The 22,303-nt window shown below is 35.3% G+C and overlaps 2 protein-coding genes across 4 annotated transcripts; one reads left to right on the top strand and one right to left on the bottom strand.

Moving 5' to 3' along the window:
• Positions 1 to 1,505: 1,505 nt before the first annotated feature.
• Positions 1,506 to 11,769, top strand: LOC308703826 (tumor necrosis factor receptor superfamily member 1B). The gene is made up of 6 exons (XM_081387762.1): positions 1,506 to 1,812; positions 3,770 to 3,897; positions 4,490 to 4,621; positions 6,350 to 6,511; positions 6,701 to 6,823; positions 8,689 to 11,769. Exons 2-6 carry the CDS (start codon positions 3,774 to 3,776, stop codon positions 8,802 to 8,804), a joined length of 657 nt encoding a protein of 218 aa, XP_081243888.1. The 5' UTR covers positions 1,506 to 1,812; positions 3,770 to 3,773; the 3' UTR covers positions 8,805 to 11,769.
• Positions 9,970 to 20,900, bottom strand: LOC308703825 (uncharacterized protein). Of its 3 annotated transcripts, none has more exons than XM_081387760.1 (9): positions 20,743 to 20,900; positions 20,261 to 20,329; positions 20,027 to 20,087; positions 14,284 to 14,391; positions 13,898 to 14,149; positions 12,360 to 12,473; positions 12,235 to 12,266; positions 11,997 to 12,156; positions 9,970 to 11,201 (listed from the first exon to the last, which is right to left on the bottom strand). In XM_081387760.1, exons 1-9 carry the CDS (start codon positions 20,761 to 20,763, stop codon positions 10,954 to 10,956), a joined length of 1,065 nt encoding a protein of 354 aa, XP_081243886.1. In that variant the 5' UTR covers positions 20,764 to 20,900; the 3' UTR covers positions 9,970 to 10,953. The 3 variants fall into 3 exon arrangements, with proteins under 3 accessions (XP_081243886.1, XP_081243887.1, XP_081243885.1); XM_081387761.1 differs by having other exon boundaries at positions 20,852 to 20,892; XM_081387759.1 differs by lacking the exon at positions 20,743 to 20,900 and having other exon boundaries at positions 20,261 to 20,504.
• Positions 20,901 to 22,303: the final 1,403 nt, after the last annotated feature.

Consider the following 22,303-nt stretch of genomic DNA (forward strand, 5'->3'; position numbering starts at 1 on the left):
TAATACACACAAGGTTATGTCAAAAACACACACAGTTCGCATAAACACAGTCGGTTATGTCTGTTAACGTAAACAGCAAGTAAAGAAATTGCATGTGTAGGCTTTATTAGATCTGTGTATTAAAATGAAAGCAGCGTAATATACAGTACTACTGCTATATATGCTGTTAATATGAATCAAACAACAAAAGAAAATCAGAAAATCACTTAGTGCTCTTGACTGAATAACTTAGTAGCTTTAATTAGAATAGATTTCTTATTTGAAAGCTGCTGTTAAATGCACTGGCGAGGAGATAAACACGGCGGACTGTGTACAGCTCATTCAGGGCGGGGTTTATGCTAATAAGGCGGAGTCCATCAGCAGACGTGGGCGGGGCATCCGCATTTGTGACATCACATTGCATATAAACTGCAAACGGCTTGTTCTGAGACGCTGCTTATGATTTATGGGGATTTAAAATAGAGAAGTGTGTGGATTTTTACCATTATAGGGTGCTTGTGTACACTACCGACACACAGTTATGTTCAAACACCATGTAAAAGTGAATTTGCATAATAGGCCTCCTTTAAGACATTTCCTACTTGCAGTATAAAGGAGAACACAGGTTCTCTGCAAGAGATGACCAGTTTACTAAAATTTCAAATGCAAATCCAAAAAGAAAATATTCCATCATCTGCCAGGATTTTCTTAACTCAAAAGAACATCAGTTATTTCACAATTTGCAATCAAATGTCACTTATAAGGGAAAGTGTGAAAACATTGAGAGGAAAGTACTGAAATACAAAGCACACTGCCACACCTCCACAATAACATTTTTCACAGAATAGAAAACCAAATTGATCTAATATGACAGCATTGAGGAGGGGTCTCACTCATAAGGGGGAAAACTCTTTTACTTAAAGACTAGAGTTCTTTAAGGTCGCTTGCCAGTCAGGAGGTGATGTTATCTGCATGAGCAGATTTCACAATATCTTGGTGGTTGTAGTGATGTTGTGGTAAGCCCTCCTTTTACTGTAAACACTTAACTGCACTTGTGTGTGTGCACGTGTGCTATAGTGGCATGTCTACAAGAAAGACATGACTCTTCACTCTTAGTGGTATCAGTTCTGAATAAAACCAACGATTTGACAGCTCATATGTGTGAACAACAGTTGGGGAGACCAATTAAGATAAAACAAAGTGAATATATTTTTTGTAAAATAGTCCACAAAAAACATTGAGGCAGATTTCAGACATAACGTTCTTTACACTTACCAGTCTTTATCTTCATCTTCATTAATCTGAGCTCAGGATAAGATGATGAGCTTCATGGATTCTGTGTGAATCGGACGTTATTTCAGCATTGACCTCACTACTAATCTCATGTCTCAGTATGAGTAGCTGTTGTAGTGCTGGCTTCTTCTTTTTTTACTCATGGTTTTACTCAGAATGAGACCCTTTTCATCTAGAGTGTTTTTTGTGCGTATGTATTTGTTTCAAAGAGAGTGAGAAAGGAGAGAAAGAGAGAGTTTGTTTTGGAACTATTTGAAAGTTTAAACAAGACATGAAACATTTGATGGAAACTTTGGGGTAGGAAAAAGAGGCGCAGGAGAAATATTAACAGAGAGCAATAATGCATCGGTTGGGGGGTCCTAGGCAAAGTCATCAATAACGTTTTCTGAATGTTAGTTCATAGATGACTCATCATCGTGACATTCTGATAGATTTAATGCTGAAATGTTGTCCCCTCATCTTCAAAGTTTCAGAGGGGCCTGACTAACTCACATCTCTTGTCGTTTTATCACTGACTGCCTGCTCTTACACTGTTTCAAGGTAAGACTTTACTCTTTCTCATTGCGAATATAAAAGGATTTAACAGGTATGGGAAAAAAATAAAAAAAAAGCAAGCTAGTTAAAATGTAGCCTACTATGTGATGCACTAGCTATAATAATCTTATTGTAAGGGTACAAATGTTTATATCAATGTTAAAGGAATAGTTCACTTTAAAATGAAAATTCTGTCATCATATACTCACCCTCATGTTGTTTCAAACCTGTATGAATTTCTTTCTTCTGCTGAACACAAAGGAAGATATTTAGAAGAATGTCAGTAACCAGGCAGTTTCTGGGTCCCACTGACTTCCATAGTAGGAAAAAAATATACTATGGAAGTCAATGGGACCCAGAAACTGTCTGGTTACTGACATTTGAAACAACATGAGGGTGAGTATATGATGACAGAATTTTCATTTTAAAGTGAACTATTCCTTTAATTAAAAGTTCAAGCGAATAAAAATGAAAACCTCAAGGCTATTCACGCAACTGGGTCAAGCTGAATTTAGTAAGTCAGCGAGGGTCATCTATTCTGGTTTTTATTTTAAGAATGCTCAAAAGATTGTTGTATAATCATTGAGATTGTTGTATAATCTTATTACATTGATTCACTTATGCATGTACTTACGTATTCCATTCACATACAGTCTAGAGGACGAGGCTACTAACCTATTGTTCGTTATAACAACATTTTATTCGTTTTGGAATAAAGATAAATTATTATAACTTATCAAAACCTAGGCTAGTTAAAAATACATACCATCATTGTCAGACGATGAATCTCCATATTTTGTCCTTTTTTTCTTTCATAAATGATCAGGTGTGTTTGACTTGAAGTGGCGATGCACAGCCCAATTGTTGTATTGACGTCAAGTACCGCGAGAGTGATTCGAAAGCATACGGAGCCGCCTGTTCTCTGATCACTCTCGCGGTACTTTGATGTCAGGCTGCCATTCATCAGTCTGCGCAGCGCTGCTTCAAGTCAAACACAAGTCACTCTTTATGTCTGTCTTTGGGTTTTGCAAATATTTAACCAACGAAAAGTATTAAGTAGAGCTTGTGAGTAAGCCTAATCGTGACTCGTAACTCAATTGGATCATCAAACTATTGGAAAATAGTCTATGGTAAAACCTCATAAACCCACCATGCAGTTTGGACCGTCTCTGCTTGTCTGCAATGCAAGGGTAAATAAAGAACTGTTGGTTTGAATAAGTACAGCGTTTTCTTTACTCAAGAAACGCAATATATATATATTTATACAGATCAGTTTTATGTAGGTATATCTGAGGAGTGAAGAAGAGTGTCTAGTCTAGCAGTCGTTGTGTCTTAAATGGCCTGTGCATAGCACTTCATCTTTTATAACAACACAAGCTTTTGACCAACTGATAGAAAAAACTGAGTGCCTACATAGCTACAGTAAATTTTATAACCTGTTGGTTGATGAAAACTTCCTCAGATGTGGCTGTTATAATGACGGACAAATTCTCAGAAATTTCCAGAAAAGCGCTGGTCAAAAACCTCCATTCGAGCTTGATTTTTGGGTAAAAATGTTAATAATATAAAGACACATGCATCATAAAGCCACAATATCAACTTAGTTTGTCGACGTTGTGTAATTTTTTTTAAAAGACTGTTTCAATATGTGCAATGCAATATGTGTGTGTTGCATTTAGCATAAATTGCATTTAGCAAATTATATATACCGTAGTGTAGCCTGTATGTATTTGATCATGACTTAGTGCTAAAAGATCTTAGTTTGAAAAAAGATATTTATCAATAATTAGTAGGCTACATTAAGCATTTAACAAGAAAGGCCATCTTTATCAGTCATTGACAGCCAAGTAATGCATTTATGATTTATATTATGACTCTTTACATACGCTGCTAACACATTTAAAGTCATTCCAGGTGTCATGTGTCATTCTGAACCTTCACAATTTCTTTTTTTCTCTTCCAGTAAGATGCTTGCCCGGCTCATTGTCCTCCTGCTCTCGTCACATGTCCTTCTTCTCGTCCAATCACAGACGTGCAATGAAAGCACAGAGTACTTCGAAAATAAAAAGTGCTGCAAAAAATGTGAACCAGGTAAATGAAATGCTGCCTCATCACTGTGAGTGCAATCAGAAGACAGTTTGAGGAGAAATGAGCACAGTTGAGTCAGAGTTGAACTTGAGAAGAGTTAAACTGTTAAGATTAGATAATTAACATGATAAATGGAGTTTAGTTTAGAGGGCTGTATTGAGTTAAACAAACACGTATGAACCAAATACGTGTGTAATAAAGCAGGAAAATCTAAAATAGGAATGTATAGAAATAATCTAATTTTAGAGACTAAATTGATTGCAGACTGTTTATGCAGACTTAATCAAGGCATATTTCAATTGAAAAAGACTGGATGTACCCTTTGATCATATCAAAACCGGCTGTATTATGTAAGAATATTTCAGGGTTCAGTTGATCTATGGTTTGATGACATTTACCTAACGTCTGAGAATGACACATCAGGTTTCTCGTACGAGGATGACTTGTTCTCTGAACTCAAACTGGTAAACTCTCAAACTAGTCAGTGTTGAATGCCACACTGTTATCATTTTGCCTATACAGCAGTAGAGTCAGCATGATTCTGCCAGTACATCTCATTACATGTGTTTCCCTGTCTTTGTGTGTGTTTAAACAGGAAAGTATATGAAAAAGAGATGCGTAACAAGCTCAACTGATACTCTGTGTGTCACATGCGGAAGCGGCTACTACATGGACGTCTATAATGACAATTTTGATTGTCACCATTGCACGATGTGCACCAAAGAAAGTACGTCCACTCCATTTCTTTTCATGTTTTATGTTCATTCAGTGATTCGTTTGGCTGTGTTCTGAATCTTCAGATGAATCAGTAAACTAGAAATACCAAACATGACAGTAAAACAAGATGGGGGCTTCCCCTGCAGCAGATCATGGTGGGTTTTTAGTACAGAGGTAGGTGGGGGTCTGAGAAATGTCTGAGTGTCTGGTAACAAACATGATATGGGACAGCAAATGTTAAAAATACACGTGTAGCTCTGGAAAAAAATGGCACCTGAGCGACGGAATTTATTATTCGGAACGGAAATAACTGCCTACTGATATGTCTGAGATGTTTTGATAGGCAAAAGCCTGGCTAAATCACTGTGATTAAAATATATACGATCAGTAAGTTATGACAACATGTGTTTTTAAATTGCTTTACTCATCAAAATAAGTTAAGCAGTTTTTCAAGATTCAAATCATTGTTTAAGTCAGTTTAATGTCATTTAAGTTGAAATGACTTAAACATCCAAGTTGATTGTACTTTCAAATTTAAGGCAGCAACTTTTTTTAATGTGTAGATAAAATTGGACAATTAAACAACAAGTAGAAACAAAATACTTGTAAACAGGTAGTAGGAAGGAAAAGGAGAGGAAGTGCAAGTAATGTTTAAAGTAACTGAACAAAGAAATATAGCTGATATGTTTGGGACCCTGCTAAAAAAGACAAGCATAAATATCCATCGACCATATAGATAAACTATTAAACCAGCAACGTCCCATGCTGAACTGTCTTTTTAACAGTGGAAGTGAATTCTGTACAAATGTTGTTTACAATATGAATGACTGCTGAATCCTGTAAATTATGCAGAAAGTTTGCACATGATTCTGTGTAACCTGTGCCATGTGATTCTTTAGCTCAGACTGAAGATGCTTAAGGTCACCTAACCATGCTGAGTCTTGTGATAAAAAAAGATGAGTAGAAATGAAAAGTGAATATCCTGAGGTGGATCTAGAAGTTAATTGTGAGTCAGCAGAAAAAAAAAACCTGTGTTTGAGTTTGCTGTTTTATTTTGACACTTGTGTCTTGGTGAAATGACTGTGCTTTAGTAAGCAGTCACATGTGGATACAGGTGCTTTTATGTCTTTGGGGTTGGTTTGTACTCAGCTTTTTCTTTTTGTTATATGAAGGTCACATTGTTTTTGTATTTTTAAATCTACTTTTCAAATGCGTGGTTTACTTTTTTTTATGTGTACATTTTACAGTTTTAAGGTCCGTTCACACCAAGGACGGTAACTATAAAGATAACGATAAAGATGTCGTTCTGAAAATCATTCTCGATATTAAAGAACAGCTATAACGATGACGGCACAGCCACAGAGTCCGATATCGTTGGAATCACTTTCAGAACGATTTCATCCAGTGATAGAAACATTAACAGCCAATCAGAATCAATCCTGCTATATAGAGCTTGAGCATTTAAAGTGACAGACAAGTACGCGCTTATAATAAACAGAACAATGTCGACCGATGGTGTGGACGCTATTATGGTAATCTTAATAGTTATCATTCTTGGTGTGAAAACTAATTTAAAATTTCATTTTTATTTGGAAATTACATTTTTAATGAAAGTTCAAGGGGAAAAAAACTCAATTTAATGAACTAGTGAGTGATTTAAGGAAGTACCGCAGTTGAAGAAACACAGATGGACACATACAGTTCTACATAACCCCCTTTCACTGGTTTGATTTTGCAGATATGAAGTATGAGAAAGACTGTTCACCGAAAAGAGATGCTGTGTGTACATGTGATGAGGGCTTCGAATGCAGTGGCAACAAATGCGAGATGTGTGTGAAAGTCCAGACAACTACTACGTCCACAAGCACTGCTTTACCTAAAACAGCACCGCACACCCAGAGTGAGTATCTGAACCCTGACGCGCTGTTCTCAGCCTGTTATATTCATTTTATAACCATTTACATATATTTGGACTGTTGTGGTATTTCCAGCTGACAGACTGTCACACACACAGTTCTCTACTGACCTGTTTACTCTTTCTCTCTCCTTCTCTCCATTCATTTGCTCCCTTTCTATCAACCTCTTCCAGATAATGTGTGGATCTCGGTGAGTCTGTGTTTTGCATGTGTGTGTGTGTGCGTTCTGTTCACCTGTTTCCTTCTTATCAGCAGACATGCACGACCATGTGGATGGATCATGTCAGCATCAACCGGTCAGTGCCACTATAATTCACAAACCACTAAAGTGCTCTTTATACTCTTGCATAACTTCTTGATACACTGACATTCCAATGCATGAACAGTATGTTAGTGTAAGGGCGTTTTCAGACCTGTAAATTGTTTGCTTTGTTCCCAAACAGGGACTTAATTTGTTACAGTGTAGCAATTTCTTTCTGGTTCGGCTTTATCTGTAGCTGTGGTGACACTTGCAAACATTTATAGGAATGTATAATGCTTTTTAATATTTTATTTTCTAACATAGCATAGGAAATATAATATAATATAATATAATATAATATAATATAATATAATATAATATAATATAATATAATATAATATAATATAATATAATATAATATAATAATATCTGTGATGGACTGACTAACTGTTCCCAGTGTTGTTTATAATATATTCATTAGAAATAATATTATATTATATTAAATTATATTATATTAAATTATATTATATTATATTATATTATATTATATTATATTATATTATATTATATTATATTATATTATATTATATTATATTATATTATATTATATTATATTATATTATATTATCTGTGATGGACTGGCCGATTGTTCAGAGTGTAGTTTATAATATATTCATTAGAAATAATATTATATTATATTATACTATATTATATTATATTATATTATATTATATTATATTATATTATATTATATTATATTATATTATATTATATTATATTATATTATATTATATTATATTATATTATATTATATTATATTATATTATATGTGATGGACTGGCCAACTGTTCAGGGTGTAGTTTATAATATATTTATTAAAAATAATATTATATTATATTATATTATATTATATTATATTATATTATATTATATTATATTATATTATAATATTATATTATATTATATTATATTATATTATATTATATTATATTATATTATATTATATTATATTATATTATATTATATTATATTATATTATATTATATTATACTATATTATATTATAATATCTGTGATGGACTGACTAACTGTTCCCAGTGATGTTTATAATATATTCATTAGAAATAATATTATATTATATTATATTATATTATATTATATTATATTATATTATATTATATTATATTATATTATATTATATTATATTATATTATATTATATTATATTATATTATATTATATTATATTATATTATATGTGATGGACTGGCCAACTGTTCAGAGTGTAGTTTATAATATATTTATTAAATATAATATAATATAATATAATATAATATAATATAATATAATATAATATAATATAATATAATATAATATAATATAATATCTGTGATGGACTGACTAACTGTTCCCAGTGATGTTTATTATATATTCATTAGATATTATATTATATTATATTATATTATATTATATTATATTATATTATATTATATTATATTATATTATATTATATTATATTATATTATATTATATTATCTGTGATGGACTGGCCGATTGTTCAGAGTGTAGTTTATAATATAATATAATATAATATAATATAATATAATATAATATAATATAATATAATATAATATAATATAATATAATATAATATAATATAATATAATATAATATAATATAATATAATAATATCTGTGATGGACTGACCAACTGTTCAGAGTGTTGTTTATAATATATTTATTAGAAATATAACATACATTATTTATAATTCACTTCTATAGTAATTTCATTGTAATATGTGTTCAAATTCAATATATATATACACATTTTGAGTTTAATATTTCACTCAATATATTAAAACATGACATGAAATTGTACAGCAGGAACGAGTCTTTAATGATGTGTATCGTACTGGGTCTTCAGGTCTCTGGCGCTTCAAAAAGAGCAACTCTGAATACAGTCAGTGCACAAAGGAAGATGAGGTACCGATGCCAGTGCAGGAGGTGTGTGGAAAGACAGAGAAACTGGAGGATGTCTGAGAAAGGAGGAGGAAGAAGGCCGCTGATGCGTCTAAGGATCGAGTACTTACTTTAGGACAAAACTGCTGCTGCCATTTACTCAAGAGAAGAGTGAGAGGTGAAGAGGTGGCTCATCTGAAGGTTCAGTGAGAATGACAGTCCATCCTGAGAAATAGTAAAATATACGACTTCTCACTGCACATAAAGACACACTCAACATTCAACATAGAGCTAATTTTTAGGTTTTCTTCTCTGCACACTTGTTTGTATTTATAATTGGGTAGTTAATGCGCAAAATCCACGTGAACTTTGTTAAACTGTATATAAATGTACAAGGGAAAGTCTTTATGTTAGGTACCTGCTCAACATTTCTTTTCACAATTTTAAAAGTAATATGCTTGTTCGACTTCATGCAGCTCTGCTCAGACCGATCAGCGGCTGACTTTAAGCAGTGCATGCCGGTTAGAAATTGTGTCCGACTTGATACAGCGCAGGCCCCACGTGAATGTGATGTATGACATCAGAGTCCCGCGAGAGTGATTCGAGAGCATCCGCAGGATTCAGCTTCTCAAGAGCGGCTGCACCAGAGCCATATAGAGATATATATATATGGCTCTGGGCTGCACGATCTATGATGACGACACAGCTGTTTCACGATTGGCCCGATACAACAGTAAAATCTCCTTTCATGTAGTCGTGATTTTATATTGTCTCATGTTAATCAAAATAAAACTGATTAAAAAAAAAACTTAGACCTCACTACATTGGTTTTTAAATAGTATAGGCTTATTTGGAACGTTATTCTTGTACAAACAGACGCTGTATGAAGCAGTACATAATCGAATTAAAACATCTCTGAAAAGTCTGTGTATTTGACAAATTTTGCCTGTATTTCACTTCAGCTGTGGTAAAGTATGGAAACACAGCGCGAGCGTCACTACGGGAAGCAGAAAGTGTCGGACTTCACGTCTCCGTTTGCAGTTCCTCCCCGTCTTCACATCGGCTGCCCAACACACCTAACGTCTCAAATGATGAGGTCATCAAAGCTGCCTGTATATAATATATATAGCATGTCAAACCACGAGGCCCAGAACAGTTTCATGTTATCTATCCAATTGCATAAAACAAAAAAGGGAATTATATTTGTAAGTCCATGTTGCAGTGAAATGAATTAAGTAGTGAATTTAATACCAAAAAATAAACTTTTATTGATTTTTATTGCACTTTACAATCAATATCAGCTATAACAAAAATGTGCATTACAGTGAAAATACAGCATAATACATGATGACACAATGTTCCTGAGCTGTGCTTATTGAGTTCCCAGCGAAGAAACAATATTGTCATTTCCAGACCAACATCAAAATGTCAGGGCTTTTTTGACAGCACAATCCTTCATGTCTGCCACACAAAAACCAAAGAAAAGAGGAAGAACACTGACAACATCAACCAGGGACTTAACGTGATTGAACAATGATAAACCGTGTGAGGGCAAAAACACTGTTTTTTTTTATATTAACAATTGTAACAGAATTAATAACAGTTATAAATAAAAAATGTTTACTATTTAATAATGGTATGTGTCAAGATTCAAAATGCCCCACTAAATAGAGATTCATTCCCTTTAAATAGATCCAATATAGATAGAATCAATCGATCGCTCTAAAGGAAATTATGGGGCACACTGCAGTTACAATAAACTTTACTTCAAATAAATATCTCAACATACAGTGTATGTGAATCTTAAGTGTTTTAGAGCTGCACTTTGCCTTCAAACACTTTGAAAAGAGGCACTGAGATTCCACTTTGTTCCTGAGGGTCATTCAAGTATCATAAGACCAGCAGTGAACTGAAAGCCTGTGGTATCGACTCTTCACAAAATCAACATTAGGATCCCACTGCTGTTCTGATGGCTTAGAATCGGTGGTTACGCAGACACGTACTACTGTATGGGAAATATTTCAAAAGCTGGCATGAACTGTCAGACTCATACGCAACACTTTTTTCATCCATACTGTCACTCAGGTCTTCCCCTAACACAGCTTCTCTTTGAAATCCCCTGCCTGTGTTAGAGCTTTAAAACTGGGTAGTCGTAAAGCATCAGTTAAAACAAACCACGCAGCAGTCGAACAGTACGGAAGAAGAACGGACACAAATTTCCCATGATCCCTCACAGCACCTCTTCTTTAGATATGTGGCACTCTTTCCCTTGCTCCTGCGATGGGAAGAAGATAAAGTCGTTCTCTCTGCTCCGTTCCTCCTCAGACAGATGGACGGGAGGAGACTGAGGATAGGACGCGTTGCTGTTATTTAGCGATTCTTCTTGGAGTTCATGTGCTTTTTTCTCTCCTCCATCCCATCCAAACTGATTGAGCAAACTAACAAAAACTGTCTGGGGACCGTAGATGTGGAGAGGGCCTGCGAGAAACAAGAGAATGTTTCAATTTTTTATACCATTTGTACATGTTTGCTTGCTTTTTTTTTTTTCTCATTAAAATTTGTGTGGGTCAATGACAAATAAGTGTCCAAGAAAAGAAAAAATTGTTTAAAAGGTGTTAGATATGTTTTTATTCTTATTGGTTTCATGTTATTTTGAAAAACATTACATAAAAAAAAAATGTAATGACTGTAAAACTGTAATGTGGTGAAACTGTCAAGTCCAAAGTATGTTATACATTAAATACACTGGAGTGTACTCACAAACACGTTTTATAGGGACGTTTCATAGACATGATGGTTTCTATACTGTACAAACTGTATATTCTATCCCCTAAGCTTAAAAGATTTAAATTTATTCTATATGATTTAAGGACCAAAAAAAGTCCTTTGAACATTTCTATGATATCATTCCCTTTTTTGTTTTTTTGTACTGCATGTTTATGCATATTGGTTTGACCACATGACATGATTTCAAAGACAAATATTTTTCAGATATTAATAAGCAGTGAAGCAGTTTTGTTAACAAATGATAATAAAAGATTATGCCAAACTACTTGATAAGGTTTTCTTTTCAAGATTTTCATTCTTTTAATGTTTTTTAATGCTCTTTTCAAGAATTTCATTATTCTGATACACATTATTTGTAGTTTACTTCATGCCATAAAGTTCATATTTTTTAACAAATTAATAAATCTGGAGAAAAAAAAAAGAGCATAATGTGTTTGACCGTTTTAATAAAAGATGAAAATCACAAAAAGCATCCTTTTATAGTACCTAAATTGCCAGCTGGAGGCACAGCCTGCTCTGAGCTGACTGGCTGATGAAAAGAGCAGTCTGTGCTGTGATTGGTGGGTTTGCTGGCATGTGACAGCATCTCCTGTGGGTGGCGCTGCTCATCCGGTTGGCTGGGAGAAGGTTTGGTCTCACTGTCCACCTTAAGAAATTGAAAGACTTGTAAGTCATATAATGCATGTTAAAATACTGCGCAAATGTGCATTCACTCGTCACTTACCTCTATGTTACCCAGAGAGCACTGTCTGACAACTAATGGAGAGGAGAAACAATGAGAGGTGAGACAGATTGACCCAAAAAGAAGAAGAAATATGTTTTGTGATCATGTATGTGTGTGTTACTCACAATGCTTAAAACATTCCTTCTCTTTCTTTCTGCAGTGCCGGAAGAAGAGTGTAAGGATGATGACAGTTAACACGAACAAAATGAACCCAAAAATCCACACCAAATTATAGTCAACTGCGAAATAAGCACAAGGAAGTGAATTAGCATAACTATGTTGAGATGAATAGCTGAACAGGTGAGATGAATAACGTCCTATATGGGAAAGTGCTCTTAAATGGTGCTATCATTAGATGACAGCAAAAAGTACTTCAAAATCTAAAAACAGGCATAAACCAGTGTCTTAAATATCTGAATATCCAGTGCGATTAAATATCCAAAAATATTTCATATTCATATGTAAATTGCGCATGCTTATTTTGTCCATTCGTTTGAAAGATCTGAAAAAGCGCATCTTAATTCCAGGTGTAAACAGGGCCCATGTGACGAGGGCCCCGGGGGCCCTTGCTGTCAGGCCCTAAAGCCCTTGAAAGTCTGAGGTCCGCAGTCCGCAATCCAATCTTTATTCAAGCACACGACTCTTCCTTACTTCCTCTTTTTTAATAATTTTAAAATACTGCAAGTGTGTAAACACGTCATGCAGAACAGGGGTTTGAAAACTTTTTTGTCAGTTGAACCTTTTAGAATATTTATTTAAAGTACCCTCTGAGATTAAAGAGGCCATACTATGCCATACTAAGTCTTGATTTTGTTTGTGGCTCTACTAGAATAGGTTTTAATGCTTGGATATTCAAAAAACACATTATTTTCCATTTATTTGAGCACCTCTCTTCCCAGTCTGTCAGTAACGCTCTGTTTAGATTATGTCTCTGTGAAGCCCCTCCTTCCGAAAAGCGCAATGTGCTCTGATTGGTCGGCTGGACCAGTGCGTTCTGATTGGTCAACTGCTCCGAGTGTGTTTTGGAAATGTCACACCCCTCACCATAACAACCAGTTTCAACGCACTACTAAAGCAACTCAACCAGGCCTCGCCCCCTTTTTTGCATATGCCTTGGGTGGGAATTATTTAAATGAGGAATAATGTGACGTGTACTTTCTGGAAAAAGTTCAAGACTATAATCCAGGCATTTTAGCGAGTTCATAAACAGTGCTTACTGATATAGAGAAAAATATAGATATAGAGATGCTTTAATATTACAATAATTTAATATCAATGGTTCTCTGATATCGATAATAATAGTATAGTAATTATTATTAGTAGCAGTAGTAATAGTAGTAATAGTATGTTTTAACTCTATAAAAATTAAGACATAAATATATTACTGTTGTGAATTAAATTTGTACTATACATTTTTTTTATTTTGGTTATTATAATAATAAAAAAGCATCAGATGATACAATTATTTCATTTAAATGCAGCCTTTAATTTGTTTATCGCACTAGGCTATATCACGATTATCGTATAGGCCCATTTATTTATTTTCATTTTACATTCAGTATAATAATTTTTTTAGCTTTTCATCATCTCACGAACCCCCTGCAGTTCCCTCACAAACCCCAGTTTGGGAAACCCTGATGTAGAAGAAAACAGCCATGCTTACCCTGCAAGCTCTGTGCACTTTTGGATGAAGTGGTGGATGAAGTGGTGGATGTAATGATGGATGAAGCGGTGGATGAAGTGGTGGATGAAGGGACGTCAGAGGAGGTGCTGGACAGGCTAGTCGTGGTGACGGGAACACAGTTCAGAGGGTGGCCTGTGTAGTCGTCCCTCTTGGTACATTCATAACCCTTCATACAGCGACACTCTACATCTGATGTCGTCGTACACTCCTTCGCCACCTCCATATACAAATCTAACACACACACACACACACACACAAATGTGTTTTCAAAATGAAGCACTTTTTGCCATACTTCCTGTTTCTATTCTCACTTCATCTTGTTTATACTATCATCATGGGTATATTAGGTGTAATGATCTTCATACCAGCAACGCAGCTCTGGAAGCAGCGGTGGCAACTGGATTCTCTGTTCATCTCACTGGTGAAGAAACCAGTGGAGCATGGAACACATTTACAGTTTGGCAGGTATTGTCCTGAGGGATGATGGATTGGCAGCAAGACAGAGAGGACAAATTGGAAGTGGAAATGAGGAAGACAAATAAAAAAACAAAAACAAGAAGAGGATTAAGGTCAAATTCATTATAAAACTAACAAGATATTTTTCATTTTTTAATAAACAATTCGTTTGAAGTAATTACATGATGCTGATTAATTAACCGTAGCCTATTTATTCATGTGTATCATCATTTCCTAAAAAAAAACACATGATAACAATTCCGATATTTTGTTTGTGTACAAAAAAGGGCTTTAGAAGTTAATTTTAGTTTGTTTTGTTTTCATATCATTAAATATAAGCCTGTTACTGGCCTATACACTTACATTTTAAATGTACATTTTAGAGTTTACAGCAATAGATTTTACAGTCAGTCGAGTTTGTCATCGTGAGGAAAATGAGGCTATTAAATTGTTGGTCCACTCTAATGCAAGTACGTATGCGTCAGACGGACATCTTTGGCCGTCACACCACATTTCACTGTTGACAATTGCCAATTCTTGTTTTATAATGGAATATTGCATTAAAAATGCATTCGATGGACAATTTACTATCCCATGAGGCCATGGGAGGGGTTTATGAATTGAAATGTAGCGACGCAACTGACGCTGGTAGGTCACGTGACAGTAACAACAGGGCAGATGTATTATGCCCGGATTGAATTCATACTGTCCATATTCATACTATATATAGAACATGTTTTTTTTAAGGGCCTCAAACACAGTGATTGCCTTGTAGTGCAAATAGTTTTAGTTTTACTATTTCCTGCACTGTTATTCTTCTATAGTTCTTTACCTATAGCGGCTAATGAATTGGAAGTCTTGCACATTCACAGGAAAGCGTTTACTTTCACATCAAAAAAATATGGTGGATAGGTGTGAAGGAATGTTATGGATAATTTCCCTTATTAATACTTTATCGCACTAAATGAACATGTTGACTCAAGAGCCCTATAAAATGCACAGAGCATGGTGATATAAAAACATGGTTCTTTGCGTTTCTTTTGCGTTTGCATTTCTTTTTCAAAAATAACGCGTTAATTCCCCTAAGAAACTCTGCATTCGCTTCCAAACATTTGCGTTCTCCTGCAAAACTATCGTGCTGAAATATATTTTTTCCTCTCAGCTCATAATTCACAAAAGTTTTCAAAGAGAACACAATGTTTCTTGGGGGGGAACGCAAAGGTTTTACAAGAGAATGCAAAAGCATTGAAAAATAATTTTGGAGTGGAAAAAGCCCACCCTGTTGGTAGAGGATATTTAAATGAACTCTGCCCACCAATGATTGACCCAGTTAAATAACTACCAAGGAAACCCAATCTGATAACAGAATCGGGGGTGTGGAGAGCAAGGTGGGTAGTGTTAACTTTTGTAAACTCCTTCTTCTACCTTTTCCCATCGCACGCATAGGTGTCTATCTAAAGTAAAAACTAAGAAAATATTTAAAAAGTGGAAATAAAGTGCCCAAAGAGATTTTAAAAGTGGGAATAAAATGTTTAATAGGCAATATAGGGGATGTTTTTATTACTGCAAATAGTTTACTACAATACACTGAGGAGCAAGTAGTATCTGACACTACTTGCACTAGGTATAAATAGCATCTAACAACTCTTACACTTAGTGCCATGTAAGTAATGCAAGTAGTATCTGACACTATTTGTACTAGGTATAAATAGCATCTAACAACTCATACACTTAGTGCCATGTAAGTAATGCAAGTAGTATCTGACACTACTTGCACTAGGTATAAATAGCATCTAACAACTCTTACACTTAGTGCCATGTAAGTAATGCAAGTAGTATCTGACACTATTTGTACTAGGTATAAATAGCATCTAACAACTCTTACACTTAGTGACATGTAGCCATGTAAGTAATATTTACCATTTTCTCTTTAGGGGCTCTAAAAAAAAGCCGTTTACACATCAGGGTCGTAGCCACGGATGTGCTGGTGCAGAATTATTTTTTATAGTCTCAATAAAAAACGTTTTACTAAACTTGGGCTATTGTTGTTTACTTAGAATTTGACTTAGAATTTAGAACTGACCCCTTGGGCCCTATCTTGCACCCAGCGCAATTGAGTTTGTACACCGACGCATGTTTCATTCCTATTTTGCACCCGCGCAAAGCGCGCTTTTCCCTCCACAGAAGCACGTCGCTAAACTAGGGAATGAACTTGCGCTTCCTGGGCGGCAGGCTTGTGCAAAATTCAGAATTTCAGAATTGGCCTCCATTCAATTCATGAATTGGAATTTGAATTGAATTTACTCCGCCCCACAGGACTTTGAATTGAATTTGAATTGGAATGACAGGAAGTGGAATTAAATTCATGGCAATTCAAAGAAATTCCACACAGTCACACAACAGAATGTGTTGAGTCTAGCATGCATTAAGTGTTAGGAAGGTTATTTTGGAAATGTTATTGCTTTACTGTTATTAGTTACCCATTATAAATGTGGTTTGGATTACTTTATTTGGATAACTTTATCAATGCAAAGCAATTTCGTTTTAAGTTGATTAGTAGCTAATTGAATTAAACGTTTTACTTCAGTAATACAACTAAATACAATTACAATAAATCAAACTTAATTATTTGTTCTGTGACTAGAGCTTTTAACATTCATTGCTGGGGGAAAACATATCATTTTAATGTAACCTGTTACCTAGTTTAAACTAATATTTTTTGAAGAGTTCAGATGCAAAAGCCTCTATGTGCCATCTGAAATTTTCTTCTAAAATGATCAATTTTATCAAGCTCGTATATTTAAGTTCAGTAATTTCACTTAAATGGCAATGAAAATTACCTATTGTCATTTAAGTGAAATTACTGAACTTACATATACGAGCTTGATAAAAATGATCATTCTAGAAGAAAATTTCAGATGGCACTTAGAGGCTTTTGCATCTGAACTGTTCATTTATAATGTAATCATATCTGACATATACCGTAAAGCTTCATTGTTAAACACTTCACTTTTCACTTATTGAATTTCTTTGAATTTTTATTGAATTGCAATTCTGCTTCCTTTAATTCAAATTCGAATTGTAATTCTAGATCCTGTTTTTGACATCAATTCAAATTCAATTCAAATTCAAGAATTGAATTGGAATTAAGGAGTCATTCTCAATTCAATTCTGAATTGTGCACAAGCCTGCTGGGCGGTTCAGTGCAAAAAAGGAGGCGTGTTCCGGCGCAAACAATCCCTGGTGCTATTTTACTGTTTCATAAAACAATTGCGCCACTGGCCAGAAAAAACCTAGTCTAAAGTCAGTGGCGCGTTGCGCGTTGTTCATTATGCTATTTTAAGGGCGCATGCTTGACCATAATGTATAGCGTGCACAACGCGCATACACTTTGATTCTCTAATCTACACAGAAGCAGCGGTTTTCATTTTTGCAAATCATATTATTACAAACGATAGATAGATAGATAGATAGATAGATAGATAGATAGATAGATAGATAGATAGATAGATAGATAGATAGATAGATAGATAGATAGATAGATAGATAGATAGATAGATAGATAGATAGATAGATAGATAGATAGATAGCAATCCGCCATGGAAAAAGCGCGCCTGCTCTTAAAGGGAATGTGAGATGATGCTCTGATTTGTTTATTTCACGTTACGCCCAAACCACACCTATGAATAATGAAGCTACTTCAGACCAACCCCTTTTAGATGGTCATTTATCCCGCCGGGAAAATAGCAACAGCGCCGAGACCCGCCCACAAAGTTACTTGCGCTTTGCGCTTTGACACTTGCGTTTCAGATCGTTAAAATAGGGCCCCTTGTTTCCATGGCGACGCGTCGTGATTGTCACGTGACACACAGCAGCTGTATCGCTATTCGTTTTATTTCGTTTTTCCTTTTTTATTAAAAATATTCACAAACTTGCTTACCATGTCAACTATCTGATATTACGATTATTCGTTTAAAAACTTTTATAAATTATCTTGATCTATAACGAGATGAGCGCTGAATTCCTGAATTCCACAGTTTCTCCCGAAATACATGAAAGTGGCTGTTGAACTGGGAGAAGAATAGAGTAAACTTTGTAGTTCCGCTATGTGTGTCTGATATATGAATAAAACACGTCGGCAAAGTACATTTGAATAGATTGTTTTTGCTGCTTCCATAGACATAAGTGTGTATTTTACAAACTACAAATGTATTGTTTTACTAGTACTTATGTGTATTTAAATGTCTGAAACATAAAATAAACATTATGTGGTTGAAAACACTGCATATTAGTTGTTAGTTGTGATATATGACACTGGCTCAGCGCCAGCCAACGTGCGAGAGCAGTTTGAATCTGGCAGTTCTGTGACGTCACTGAACATTATAAATCATACTCTCAGGGGAACAGAAATAAGAATCCCATATATGCTGCCATAACGCTAAAAATGTTAAAATGTAATTTACATTTTAAATTATTTTCGTTAAAAAAAAAAAAATCTGCCGACACTCGGACTGCCAACCAATCAGCAAACAGCAGCTGACTGTGACCCCAGCAGCTCCCAGGCCCAGAGATGTTTGCCGCACATATAAACAACAGAGAATTTTTGATTACACAATCACATTGCTAGCTAGTATTATGTCGCAGAGCTCCCTGCTTAATTTTTTTTTAGCAAAAAAACTCGGCCTGTTACAAGCTGTTCTGTGGAGCGCTTGTTTTCAGCAGTGAACCAAATCAAATCCAGCAACAGAGCAACCATGCTCACAGAAAGACTAAATAGCCTCTCGTTGCTGACATTTGAACGAGAACTCGCAGAGACACTGGACCTGGATTGAGGCTTTCAAGGCCAGGCCACGCCGTGTCGCCCTTTAAGCAGCTAACAGGCACCAAGTTATATTATATATAGTTGTATGGTTATGTGGGGCATGGTTATATGGTTATGGTTAATAATTTTGCACATTAATCTGACAATGAATGTGGCACACCCAGATTTTCAGATGCACACCCAGAGTCTCTTTTCTGGCTACGCTAACGTTACACATTTCTTACAAATTGCACGCACACATAACTGCCAACCATAAATGCACAGAATAGATTAAAGTAAAATGAATATCATAACATATTTAAAGACGTAATAACTCAATTTGTATTTGACTGTGCACAGACTTCAGCTCAAAGGGCACACACACACACACTGCATATCTTTAAGGCGGATGTGGGTGCTACTCACACACAGTACGTGCACACACACTTACATGCACAGACTCATACTTGCTGACTGAGGTCTCTTAAGGGGAGAGATGAGAAATAGCATCAAAAACAGGACGTTACACAGAAGCTTAAACAGGCAGTGGCATTCTAATGAAGGAAGTGGTTGACGCTTGTGTCTCAGAACGTACCATTTCCCATCACGAGAGAAAAAGAAAGACAGAGAAGGGAAGAAGAAAGAACGATGAAGAAAAACTTAATAAATAACCACTGATTTCTTGAGCAATTTCTTGCTCAGACCACATTCGTAATACTGGGAAGTGTGGTGACAGAAAAGTACTACACTCACGCTCTCCGCACAAACAGGGATCGAATTCAGAGAAAGTGATGCCACATGCCAGACATAAAAGGCTCTGAGAAATATAACGACCAAACATGCACTCTCACCTGCTGGACACAAAGAAGCGCAATCTTCTGACAGGTCTCTGGGTCTTCTCACTTTACCGTCCTGCTCAAAGCAAACGACAGCACAAAAGACAATTAGTAACGGATGCATCCAATGCAGTAACGCTGTATCTTTAAAGTGCACATTAGACTTCGGTTCTGAAACGGTTCTGCTAATTCAGCGTGCAGCATGTTTACGTAATATATCATACGTATTATAACATATATCATAGTTACCATAGGGAGGCCATTAATCAGGTGACCCGTCAGCATCGCCATGGCTACAGATAACACTATCACAAGCATCTTTAAATAATAAAATGAAATTAGACAAGAAGTGATCCACGCACACAACATATCACACACCCTACATCAAACTTTCGAATAAAGAAGTGTGATGTGAGGTTTCACATCAATTTTCACGTTCATGGTCAATAACAATAACATGATTTTTTATATTTTCCATCAGCTGAGTTTGCACAACCACAAAAAAAAAAAAAAAAGGGAAAAAAAGGAAGTAGATTTGTGGATCTGATGCAAACAGCAAATAAGTATGTGACTGGCTTCTTGTTTAGTTTACTTTTAACAGTTTCACTAAATCATTTTAGATTTCAGTCAGCATCTTATAACAAAGACCTGCATTTGAGAAAAAAGCGCAGCAAGTGAAAAACACGAAACAGCAGAACAATAACTGTAGTATAAGTGAAAACAGTCGGTACCTCACAATTAGTAGAATCCATAATGTCATCAAATGCTTTCAAACTGAATTTCTGTGTCTTCTGTCAGTCTGTGTTCTGTTCTACTCATCAAATCTCATTGTTTCCTCACCTGCTATGTCTTCCTGTCATTCTCCTCCCTCTCTTTCTCACACTGCCCTTCACCTGCTTACTGTTTTGGAGAGAGAGAGAGAGAGAGAGAGAGAGAGAGAGAGAGAGAGAGAGAGAGAGAGAGAGAGCAGCTGTCACGGTCTGGTGGTTGATGTTTCATTATTACTGGTTTGATTAAGGCTATTCAGACTGTAAATGTATTTCTAATTAGAGAAGTTTTGGAATGCATCATAAAAACATACACATATGAACACACTGAACCGTTTCCACGGATCTGCACACAAAATGAAAATAACTTATTTTCTATATTTTATGTTGAACAAACTCCCTTTTAGTGGTACCTAGACTTAAATCAACCTTCATAAAGCAGTTAGAAGACAAAGGATCAGACTGAACCCTTTTAACTTTAACTCTTAAATGTTTTTTTAATTTACTCCATTTGGCCCTTTTCCCTTGTATTACCTTATTAAGCAACCGAGAGCATAACAGACAAACCGACACTTAAGAGGAAAAAATTACATATAGATAAAAAAAAAAAAAAAAAAAGCACACGCTATGACACAAAAACTCCACTCCTCGCAGTGTGTGTTCAGCAGTAACCTTTATTCTGAAATCTTTTTTTAAGCTCCAGTCTTTCTGTACACTTGCAGTGAAGCGAGCAATTCCTGTTCTGCTTTGGGTTACACGTACACATTTATATATACATATAGTCCTGTTACTGTTTAAATCTAAATACACACGTGACATTGCTTCAGTCGGGGTACGTTTCCACCCCTTGGACACTCGGATGGGTCGCTGGACAGCATCCGATAGCCACAACCACAGTGGCACATGTGTAAATTTAAAGAGAACCCATAAAAGATAAAGATTCATTCATTCCTGCGAGATGTTACAGAATGACACGGAGATGCTATGAATGACTGAGATCATTCAGACGTTCTTCTAGACTCTTAATGAGTCCCAAGCGATCGTTTCAAATGTTGTGATTCTCTTTTCAAGGTTCAGGACTTGCTTGCATAGCCAGCGTTTGAGCATTACACAACTCTCCTTTCGTCTCTGCTAGGTTACAGCATCATTGCATTCATACATTTATTGCAAATAAGCATACTTTCTAAGCACTTTTCTCTTTTTTTCGAAATCTGTTATTATTTTGGTGAAGATATTGTGTGGTATTGTGTGAATTTACTCATTGTTTGTAGCCACTGCTAATCTGAAGAATCTTTAAGAAAAATTCAGTCAGTTCCAATGAGTCATTTTTCCTGACTGTACACTTTTGTCATTTTCATACAAGACAAGATTTGTGGTTATTGAATTGTTAACAGAATTCTCGTAAAAAGACTTTTGCTTTAAGGTCATATAGCAACAAACAAGAAGTAAATTGCTGTAGAAAACAACCACTTACTTGTTGCAGAAACCTGGAGTGCTCACTCCGTACAGTACATATACACATGCA

The sequence above is a fragment of the Scardinius erythrophthalmus genome, assembly GCF_964197995.2.
Source record: "Scardinius erythrophthalmus genome assembly, chromosome: 16".
Lineage (NCBI taxonomy): Eukaryota > Metazoa > Chordata > Actinopteri > Cypriniformes > Leuciscidae > Scardinius > Scardinius erythrophthalmus.

Excerpts from the sequence above, each read along its gene's own strand:
- LOC308703826 (XM_081387762.1), top strand. The coding sequence starts at position 3,774 with ATGCTTGCCCGGCTCATTGTCCTCCTGCTCTCGTCACATGTCCTTCTT. Across the intron at positions 4,622-6,349 it reads CACGATGTGCACCAAAGAAA|ATATGAAGTATGAGAAAGAC; the intron begins GTACGTCCACTC and ends TTGATTTTGCAG. Across the intron at positions 6,512-6,700 it reads AACAGCACCGCACACCCAGA|ATAATGTGTGGATCTCGGTG; the intron begins GTGAGTATCTGA and ends AACCTCTTCCAG.
- LOC308703825 (XM_081387759.1), bottom strand. The coding sequence starts at position 20,380 with ATGTTGTGTGCGTGGATCACTTCTTGTCTAATTTCATTTTATTATTTA. Across the intron at positions 14,392-20,026 it reads CGCTTCTTTGTGTCCAGCAG|GACAATACCTGCCAAACTGT; the intron begins GTGAGAGTGCAT and ends ATCATCCCTCAG. Across the intron at positions 11,202-11,996 it reads GCCTCCAGCTGGCAATTTAG|GCCCTCTCCACATCTACGGT; the intron begins GTACTATAAAAG and ends TGTTTCTCGCAG.